This window comes from Catharus ustulatus, chromosome 23, assembly GCF_009819885.2.
Source record: "Catharus ustulatus isolate bCatUst1 chromosome 23, bCatUst1.pri.v2, whole genome shotgun sequence".
Lineage (NCBI taxonomy): Eukaryota > Metazoa > Chordata > Aves > Passeriformes > Turdidae > Catharus > Catharus ustulatus.
The window spans coordinates 4,455,931-4,466,713 of NC_046243.1; the positions used below are offsets into that span (position 1 = coordinate 4,455,931).

A 10,783-nucleotide genomic window follows, 5' to 3' on the forward strand; every position below is an offset into this window, starting at 1 on the left:
GTCTGTAATATTTTGTAGGATTTTTTTTCCCTTTTCTTAAAATTGTTTGAACCTGCTCTGCACTGAAAACACAGAAGAACACCGGGAACTCACAGTTGAGGCCCACCAGGCCTGACATGGGCTGTGACATTTCCAAATGTCAAAAGAACTTAAATCAGACTGAGTGAGCTTGGCTGCAACCCACAAAAGATACTCTGTGGAATTTGTCATCCCTTCAGAGCAATGAGAGGTTTTATTACTTAATAGGGTTCATTTTAGTGCTGGGAAGTGCTTTGCCTGTTAAATAAGCAGAGTTTTTTACCCTACTTCTCTCTGAAGAAATATTATCCTGAACCAAGTGGTGGAGGGACTGTTGAATCTGTTTCATAGAGGAATACCATTCAAAAATTTTCTCCCAAATTTGCCCAAAACCAGGACAACCAGTCACATTCTGGTTCTGGAGGATTGCTGCCTCTGCTCTGCAAGCTTTCATGGGAGCTCCTCCTCTCCACCCTCAGCCCTTCCAGCAGACAGCTTTCAGGAGGATCCCCATACACCTACCACAGTCCATTGTCTTTTTACAGCACAGGGCCAGGGGCAATGCCAGCATGCTCTAGAGGATTTATTTGTGCATTTTCTCTAGGCCAAAGCCATGTAAAACCGGGAACATCCTGCAGGTTTCACTGGCTGGGCTCATGGCCAAGGAGGGTCAGGGAAACGAGGGCTGAGTCCCTTGCAGCTTGTAACTCTGGAGCCAGAGGTGCCAGGGAGGGCTCAGAGAGGCTCAGGCAGGGCTGCTCCCCTTCTCCTGCACACACTGACCCTGCTCCTCCTGGCCTGCACCTGGCCAGGGCACCTGCTGATCTGGACCTGGGCCCACAGGCTGCCTTCCCAGCTGGACCTCAGCCTTTCCCATCACCATGGACTTGTCAGATCATCGAGAACACCAGTGCTTGAGGCTGTGAGGCTCCCACTGGCCTTGTCCCTTAGCTCCTCTGATTGGTGATTTCTGATTTCCCAAGGACATCTCTGATGGCAGTCAGCCCCTCTGATAAGAACCAGGATCTTTGCCTGGTCCTGGCCAGCTCTCCACATTCTTATCAGTTGAAAAGGTGGGGAACAAAAACAAAAACAAAAAAAAAAAAAACAAAAACAAAAACAAAAACAAAAACAAAAACAAAAAAGTATAGAAAGAACCAGCCTATATGCAGGGTCTAATGGGCTCTCTCCAACGGTCTCTGATGGGATATGCACTCAACAGATCACCCATTGCTGTCCCTGTGCACTGTGGGTGCACTGAACAAGCCCAGATCTCTCCAGCTTTTTGAGAAGATTGTGACAAAAACGCAGAGAATGTCATGAAACACTCTCCAAACCACAGTCTGTGCTTGTGAAATCAAAAACAGCAAATGACATGGCTGCAGGCAGGCTGAGGTTTCCTGTGTCAGCTCCACACCACATTTATAGAGGTCATCATTCTGTACCTATCTCCTGCCTGGCCACATCAACTGGTCATCAGGACAGTGGCAGAAGATGCTGCTTCTCCTTCTGATCTCAAGTGCTTTTGTCCTGCCCTGGGCTGGGGCTGGTGAGTACACAGAGAGGGGACTTAGACAAGAACCTGCAAGGGCACAGATGGACACTGAGTAGTCAATCTCAGGCAAGGTTCCTGCCTCGCCTTCTCTCCTATCTCTACTCTCCTACTTTCCTCTCTCCTCTTATCTCTCAGTTCAGGGTGTGCCTGAAACCAGTGAGGCATCACAGGCACCAGAGCTGTGCCCTTTGCTGGCATTTCAGTTATCCAGAGCCAGGGATGTTCAGGCACCCCAGACAGTGCTGCTTGTCTTTCTCTCCATTGCAGCAGCAATGCTTTGGACAGCCCCAGGAAGGAGAGTTGCTGCTATCACTGGCACATGACACCAGAGGATGACCCTCTCCCTTCATGCAGCCCCAAACTAGATTGGAAAAAAAGGCAAACATCATATTCATATTTCCCATCCCTCCTCCAGGAAGGATCATTGGTGGGAATGAAGTTGTGCCCCATTCCAGACCCTACATGGCTTATTTAAAAATCCAAGTTACAAATAATACTGGCACGTTTCATTCTTACTGTGGAGGGTTCCTGATTCGCCCGGATGCAGTGCTCTCAGCAGCTCACTGTGTGGCTAAAAATGGGTAAGAGCCTGTCTTTCTTATACTGGAGAATTTTTTGAGTCTCACATTGACCCAAAGGGCCTCAGCCCTGGTATTGTCTGAAACAGCGCCCTGTGTCTCTTCAGCCAGAGCAGGGATCTTTGGAGCTGAGTGATCCCTGTGAGTTGCAGGAATTGTCTGGCAGGAGCTGAGTGTCCTTGGGGACAGGAATGCTCACAGTGGTCTCCAGGGTCATGGATCCTAGCATGGCTTAGAGCTACTGCTGGACAAGAGGGTCCAGTGTCTCCCCTGCCCTGCCTCCCTTTGCCTTCAGCGTGGGGCAGCTGCCACCCGTGTGAGTGTGGGGTGAGGGATCCTCAGCTGGGCTGTGGAAGGGAGCCAGGGACAGAGGACAACTTGCTGAGAGCTGCTCTCTGGGGAGGTTTATCCCAGCACCAGCTCCCTGCAAGCCCCTGCACTGGGGGCTGTGTTCCTGTGGCCAATGCAGCTGGAACATGTTGGTGTTTCCTGGCAGGACAGTGAATGTCACTGTGATTCTGGGAGCCCACAACATCCGCGTCCAAGAACAGAGCCAGCAGAGGATCCGTGTTAGAAACTTTGTAGTCCATCCCAACTATGATCCTGATGGCCATGTAAATGACATTGCGCTGCTGAAGGTATGGCCCAACAAATCCTTCCTTCCTGGGGATCTCCCCCTGCTCACTTCCCCAACCTCTGAACTTGTTCCTAATCCTTGGCTGGCTCTCACCCCATGTTCTCTCTGTCTGACAGCTGGATACAAATGCCACGATCAATGCGAATGTGCAAACAATAACCTTACCCAGACACAATGAAGGTGTGCAAGTAGCTACTGAATGTGAGGTGGCTGGCTGGGGCCGGACGTCTTTGGGAAATAACAGGACCAATGTGATGATGGAGGTGGTTCTGAAGGTGCAAAATGACACGCTATGTCTGCAGCAATTCCGTAAATACCGGCGTCAGTCCATGATCTGTGTTGGTGATGAGAATGGCACAAAGGGAACTTGCCATGTAAGTGTTGCTTTGGGCTGCAAGCTTGGGAGGAGTTTAGGACTGGGCTGTCACCTTGGTTCTCAGGTGAAGATAAAAGGATGCCAGAGTGACCCAGGACCTTCAGAATGAAGAGCTGAAGCTCTGAACCTGATGTGTTCCCTGAATTGGGGTGCATTTTCTTACCTATCAACTTAACTTGATTTTTACTTCCTTGGGGATGTTCTACCCAGTCTAGCCAGTGCTTTGGTGTGGATATTCTTTAGTTGGTCTATGTTATTTTTGAGCTTTTGAATCTCAAAGAGTCTCCAGCCTGAATTGTTTCATGGGTGGGCTCAGAGGAGTAGTGAGGCAGCTACAGACCCTGCAGAGCTGGAGGAGGGGGAGGTGGTTGGAACAGGAGGTTCTTCACATGGAGGGAGGGAAGAGGAAACTTGTTTTTCAAGGCAGGGAGAGCATGTCTGACCCCTCTCATTCCTTTCATGACACAGGGTGATTCTGGTGGCCCATTAATCTGCAATCAGAAGGCTCATGGCATTGTTTCACGTAGACCTTCAGGCCTCCTCTTCCCTGCGGCATTTACCAGAGTCTCCCATTTTGTGCCCTGGATACCTCAGCAGCTGAGGAGGTTTGCACTCCAAGAGCTGCCTGCCTCTCCATCCTCCCAATAAAATGCTCAGTGTCCCTTCTCCACAATGCATCAAACACCTGCTGGTGCTCAGAAGCTCCCAGGGGCAGCTGAGCTGGGCTCAGAGAAGCCCCCGTGGTGCAGGCACAGGCTTTTGCAGCAAGGAGAGTCTCTGTGGCAAAGTGAAAATGCAGCTCCTGAGTCCACACAGCTTCCCATTGTTCCCTTTCTCCCATTGTTGCTCCAGCTCTGCTTTCTGGCATTCAATAAAAGCATCTTCAAACTTGCTCGTGTCTGCAGCCTTCTTGGGAACTGGATGCAAACCCTGAGTGTGAGAATGAGGAGATGACACTCCTTGGGAGAAGCTGGGTGAGACTGTAGGTGGGACAGTGCAGTACAGGTGTCAGTCCCCAGATGCTGCCAATGCTCCCCTTGCCTCCATCAGCCTCTTGCAGTCAAGGCAGCAGGTTGATCCAGCAGCCTGTACAGAACATTTATCCAGCCTGTCAGGAACAGAGGCATCTCCCCATGCAAGGGGAGATCAGGTGGTGTTAAGTGCTGAAAGGAGGGATGTGGGACTTTAGACTGGCTTTTTAAAATGCTGTTTATTGTATCCAGATGATTCAGCAATTCACAGGTTGTGGTTGACAAGAGCCCAGCCCACAGCCTGTCAGCCTCAGCTGTGGGTTTATTTGAACCCAAGTCTAATTCTGGTTACAATGCCTTATGTACATTTCATTGCAGGGCATCGTAATGAATGATAACAAATCAATGCTTTTACTGTTACCTATAGCCTGTCATAACTACTAACACTACCATAATCATGTTGATATTTTCCAATCACAAAAATTTAGTATGTCACATTTCAAGATAGAAGTTTCTCCCAGTAATTTTGTAGTGGAAAATTCTGAGCCCTATCGTTCTACTTTCAACATTGCATTTTTATTTACTTGTGAAATCTTTTTGTGTGGTAAAAAAATTTTCTGTCGGAAGTGGATTCATCCTTTCCTCTGAGGTATAAAAGCTCCTTCCAACTCCCAAGCTAACATACCCTTTGGCTTCTCAGTTATCCACTAAGCCTGGTTCAGCAATTCTTTTCTTCTATACCAAAACTGGCTTTCATTTCTGTTTATTCTTCAGATTCTACATTCCAAGATCTTTCTGCTATACATACATATCGGTCAGACCTTCCTGTCAGATCCCTGTCCACCCAGGCCATGTTGGATTCCAGTACCAGCTTGAAACCTTCTTAGGATGCTTAGCCAGACTAAAGACCAGCCTGTTCATACCCTGTCTCCCCTTCAATGTCCCTGAACTCAGATGAAACACTTTCTTTACGACTGTGAAATGCCTGTGGGTTGAACTGGAAACTTTCTCGCTGATCTGGATCATCTGATCAGACCTGACTGGGCCAGGAGTGCCCTTGTGGTTTGGTGATGGGATAGAAAGTGTCAGATAAGGCTGAGGCAAAAGCAGTACTGCAGAGATAAGCCTGATCAGTTGTGGCAGGAAGAGTTGCATTACTTTTTGGCTTTTTTTTGGTTATCATTTATCTAAGAAGGCCTATAATGTAGCCTCAGCAAGTGTGCTGTTGTTGCAAAACAGGAGAGAGTGGGTGATACACCAGAAAGCTGTTGTGTCATTCAGTGGGACCATGATAGACCACAGAGTTGGGCAGAGAGAAACCTGCAGAGGTTCAACACGGACAGGTGTGGGGTCCTGCACTGGGGGAAGAACAACCCCAAAGCCCAGGCTGGGGGCTGACCTACCAGAGAGCAGCTGTGCAGAGAAGGACCTGGGGGTTTTGGTGGGTGGAAGCTGAGCATGAGCTGGCAGTGTGCCCTCGGGGCCAGGAGGGCCAAAAGGATCCTGAGGTGCATCAGGCAGAGTGTGGCCAGCAGGTCCAGGAGGGGATTGTGCCCCCATCCTCAGCTCTGCTGAGGCACACTTGGGCTGCTGTGTCCAGGCCTGGTCTGCTCAGAACAGGAAAGAAAAGGAGCTGCTGGAGAGGGTCCAGCAGAGTCCACAAAATGATTGAGGGCCTGGAGCACCTCTGATGGGAAAAACTGTGGGAACTGGACCTGTTTGTTCTGGGAAGGGAGGAATGAAAGGGAGTCTCCTAAATGCATTTAAATATCTGAGTTGGGTGTCAGGAGGATGGGGGCATGTCCAGAAAGGACCAAGGAATGCCCACAATCTGGCACATGCCCCCTCCACACTTTCTATCCAATCCTGTACCACGTTGGCTTTCATCTGACATCCCATTAAAGCCCTTTCCTGGCAAATTCCACCTCCTAATATCCCTCTCTAGGTGCAGCATTTTCATTTTTTTCATGATACAGTCAATGTGTGCCACGATGCCTTAGGATTTTAGCTTTACTATTTTTCAAATCTTGTACTGCATTAGTGTATACATCTACACTCCATATACAATGTGAGTTACTGTCTTCCCATTTTGGTCGCACTAAACAATTCCTCAGGGCCTGAGATCCAAGGACACTCTACAGTCTCAAAAACTATAATCAAAATTTAGTTGTGGGGAGCAAACTGTGCATCTATGACTTCAATACCTGAAACTGTAAGTGGAGGATTAACCCCTGATATGGAAATGGACCAAACTGACAATTGTCTGAAAAACTCATGACCTTTGTCCACCTTGGGTGTGGTCTCTGAGAGGCTTCTGACTGCCCAAGGTTTAGCTCTTGAAGGCCTTTAATAAACACCAGCTTTGTTATTTTAATCTTGCCCAGTCTCTCTTCCAGGTACCCACTCCAAGCCATCGATCATGAGAGGAGTCAGCAGATTCAGTGACCATGTGGAAGATGGACAGGATCTCCCCAGGGCACGTTCCTGTGTTCCTGCCCAGGGGCTCCTTGTCCACACAGGTTCTGAGGCTGGGACTCACCAGAACCAAACAGGTCTGGTGCAGTGTCAGATGGTGAGGATGGAGAGATGGGCAAGGCAAGAACCAAGGAGCTGCCTGTCTCGGTAAAGACATGAGAAATGAGGACAATCAAAAGGATTCTTTCATGGGATTGTTATGAATGAACTTCCCATTTGTCCAGTTTATCAAACAACAAGATCAAATTTGGCAGCAATTTTTTTTAATGTTAACAGTTGTATAGAAATGAATACAATCATAATAAATATTAGATACATATATTTAAGTATTAAGTATTTATCACTTTTAGGCTAAGAAGCTCTCCCTTTGCTAAGAAATTTCTGTGATGGTAATGGGCATCACTAAATTATATATGTGACAAAAAACTGATTCTGTCTTGTTCCTGACCCACATGGATCGATTGCATTTGTCACAGAGATTGGGAAGAGTTTGTTTATTTATTGCTGGCTCTTGGGCTGTTTGTCTTTTTGTGGTTTGTTCTTATCTTATTTCTCGGACTCTGTTCCATGCAGTCTTATGGCTTTGGACAGTTGCCAGAGGTATCATTATAAGCACAGAAAAAATAATCCTCAGGAATTTTAACTTTCTACCTTTCCCAAGGCCTCTTGGATTGCAACCACAGGCCAAGATGTCAATTTTCATGGTAGCAAAGCTTTCATCCTGGGATTTGTTTGTCTTTCATAACTATGACCGCATAAATTTCGTATGAGCCATTTCAACTTTTTCTGTTCCATAGATGGCACAAATTATTTGTAGTTCTGCAGCACTGCCATATCTCTCTCCCTTGATGGATCAGCTATTTTTCCTAATCCACTAAATCTCCAGAGATATGCCAACTAGCACAAGATTCGCTGCCCTAAAAAATCTTTCTAAAGTTAGCTGTTTATGTAGGTTACCTAAACAAACTAAACAAATCAATTATCTCACTTTTTCTTGTGCCCTAGCTCCTCTCCACCACAAATTAAAACCATACTTGCAACCAACATAAATCCATGGGTGACACTTTAAGCTATGCTTAATACAATCCCAGTGTGTTAATTGTTTTTGGACCTCCTCAATAAAAGGTTTTATCAGTTGCTTTTTCTAGAGTTGCAGCTCCTCAAATAAATCAGTTAATGTTGATTGCCTGAGGCTCTGAGGAAACTTTCAGTCTGCCTGGGATGTTCCCATTGGTCAAGGAGGCATCTAATTCTTTCTCATGGGCGCTGTTCTGCCTCCAGACTCAATGAGGTTGCAGTCAGCTGCTAATTCAGGATGTCGTAATTTGAGTAATGCACTTCACAATACAATTTCAATTTGGTATTTCAAGCAGTAATGCTATAAAATAGCATTTTCCACCATATATATAAAAACTACATTTTTTTTCACCTTTTTTTTTATTCACCTTCTGACATATGAGACATCCTTGAGGAATTTGTTTCCCAATTTCAAATATTCCTATAAACCCATAAAATTTTAAAAAGCTTTCACAAAGTGCCCTTGTTCTCCAGTGTGTCATTCTGTCCATATTGCTTAGCATCTGTCAGGCTAAAGGATTTAGTACTAATTTCCTACCATTGGGCAGAATCCATTTTCCTTCTTTGAGGGTTGCCCTTACCTTCTTTATAGCTTCTATCTCTGCTAAGGAAAAGTGTGATGTTTCATTTTGTGTTTCTGCCTCCTGAAAAGTCATAATTACACTGCTGTTTTCCCTTAGGGCAGTTTTTTGCATCATTGTCAGCCAAATAGTTTCCTCTTCTTTCCTTTGCTTCCTTTACAACTCCAGAAGCCCTCTGTCCTGCCAATCTTCCAATTTTGCCAGCTTCTTCCTGATGCCTCCCCAAGACTTACAAATTGTGTTTTCAAAAGGACTTACCCTGCTGCTGTATCCGGATCTAGGTCTGATTATTATTGCATGTACAGTAATTTCACGAATACAAGCCGCAGGAAGAAGACTAAAATTTTGGTGGAAACCCGAAAATGCGGCCAATATTCCGGTACGGCTAATCTATTAACAAAAATGTGATATCTGCCCTTACCTAGTATCATGCTGGTCCAGTCCCGAGCCAAAACAGTCTGAAATCCATGGTTTCCCGTTGTTCCGACGATGAACCAATCAGAGAACAGCTTATTGTCTGCCTGTGGATGACGGCATTACTGGGGGACGGGGGGGTATTTAGCAGGATGAGTTCCCGCGCCTCGTTCTTTTTCGGCGTGCTCTGCCCTCAGCGTGCTCTCTTCTCGGCTCGTTCTCCCCTCAGCGACTTCTTCCCTCGGCATGGCTGCGGAGAAGAGAGTAGCGTACGACGCGGAGTTTAAATTGAAAGCGATCAGCTATGCAAAAGAACATGGGAACAGACCTGCAGCTAGAGCGTTCCACGTTAATGAATGCATGGTACGTAGGTGGAGACAGCAAGAAGACGAACTTCGTCTCGCAAGGAAGACAAAGAAAAGTTTCCGTCGCCGCAGAGCACAATGGCCAGAGCTGGAAGAAAGACTTTATCAGTGGATTTCTGAGCGAAAGGCAGCTGGCCGAAGTGTATCTACTGTTGCCATTCGGATACAAGCCAAAGCAATTGCAAAGCAATTGCATATAGAAGAATTTAAAGCAGGAGCGTCTTGGTGCTTCCGCTTTATGAAGCGACAGAAGCTCTCTGTCCGTACACGGACCACGGTGTGTCAGCGGTTGCCGGCGGACTACAAAGAAAAGGTAGCCAGGTTCCGGAGTTACTGCAAAGACAAGATCTCTGAAAATAGTATACAGCCGCACTGTATTATAAACATGGACGAGGTACCCCTCACATTCGATATGCCGCTGACGAGGACCGTGGAGCACACCGGAACAGCGACGGTGCCGGTAAGAACCACGGGGAATGAAAAGACATCGTTTACGGTCGTCCTCGGCGTTTCGCTAGCTGGGCAGAAATTACGCCCCATGGTCATTTTTAAAAGAAAAACCCTCCCTAAAGAGAGATTTCCAAAGGGAATAAAGGTTCATGCTAATTCAAAAGGCTGGATGGATGAGGACGCAATGAAGATTTGGCTAAGGGACGTTTACGGTGGCACATTGCATAGGTTCTTTAATCAGTTACCGGGACTGCTAATTTTGGATTCCATGCATGCCCATACGATGGAAACAGTGACAGAAATCGCGAGAATAAAGAAGACGAAGCTTTCTGTAATACCGGGTGGCTTGACCAAAGAACTGCAGCCGCTGGACATAGGTATTATTCATTCCTTCAAGTCTAAAGTGCGATCTCTGTGGGAAGAGTGGATGTTGGAAGGCGAACACTCCTATACCAACACCGGGAGGCTGCGCAGGGCAAGTTACGCTACAGTGTGCCAGTGGATACTGGATGCCTGGGGTAAAGTAACTACCCGAACTATCAGCCGAGGGTTCGCCAAAGCCGACATCATTCCTGGACTGACCAGCAATGCCATCGGGAGTACCAAAGGTGATAACTCTGATGGTGAAGGTGCGGGCGAAACCGCCTCACGTTCGCTGGATCCCACCATTGCCCAACTGCTGGTTTCCGATACGGAGGACGAAGACTTCGACGGTTTCACGGGAGATGAAGCCGCTGATGAAGCGGCTGATGAATGAAAAATGAAACTGTTTAAAAGTTTAATAAAAGTGTGATATTTTTCTGTATTTTTTTAAGTGTTTTCAGTTTTCTGCGGCTGCGCGGTTGGCCGCCCTTGTGCGGCTGCGTGGGTAGCTGGGCTCACGCGGAGGAGGGGGCGGGGTGGCTGAGCGCGCGGGGGCAGGGTGGCTGAGCGCGCGGGGGTGGGGCGGTTGAGGGGGCGGGGGGGTGCAGCTGAGCGGGCGGGGGCGGGGCGGCGCTCGCTGAGCTCACAGGACAGGCGCATTTGCGCCGATGCATGTGGCAGGGAAAGAGCTGAGTTCGGGGACCTCAGCCACTCGCCCAAGGGGCTGAGGGGGCGGGTGGCAGGGCGGCGCTCACTGAGCTCACAGGACAGGCGCATTTGCGCCGATGCGTGTGGCAGGGAAAGAGCTGAGTTTGGGGACCTCAGCCACTCGCCCGAGGGGCTGAGCGGGTGGCCGTGCCGGCGCGGAGATGTGGCTCCACTCGGTGCTTGGCTGCCTGCCCGCGCAGCTCAGCAGCTGTTTA

The 10,783-nt window shown here is 47.9% G+C and overlaps 1 protein-coding gene across 1 annotated transcript; it reads left to right on the top strand.

Moving 5' to 3' along the window:
- The first annotated feature begins 1,452 nt into the window (after window positions 1-1,452).
- LOC117006280 (cathepsin G-like) lies at window positions 1,453-3,812 on the top strand. The gene is made up of 5 exons (XM_033078656.1): window positions 1,453-1,567; window positions 1,989-2,154; window positions 2,648-2,789; window positions 2,905-3,162; window positions 3,633-3,812. The coding sequence occupies exons 1-5, from the start codon at window positions 1,513-1,515 to the stop codon at window positions 3,810-3,812; spliced, it is 801 nt and encodes a 266-aa protein (XP_032934547.1). The 5' UTR covers window positions 1,453-1,512.
- The last annotated feature ends 6,971 nt before the right edge of the window (window positions 3,813-10,783 follow it).

Bases quoted from the DNA above. Each gene is read 5' to 3' on its own strand.
- LOC117006280 (XM_033078656.1), top strand. From the start codon at position 1,513: ATGCTGCTTCTCCTTCTGATCTCAAGTGCTTTTGTCCTGCCCTGGGCT. The intron at 2,155-2,647 runs GTAAGAGCCTGT...GTTTCCTGGCAG, and splicing joins CACTGTGTGGCTAAAAATGG to GACAGTGAATGTCACTGTGA. The intron at 2,790-2,904 runs GTATGGCCCAAC...TCTGTCTGACAG, and splicing joins ATGACATTGCGCTGCTGAAG to CTGGATACAAATGCCACGAT.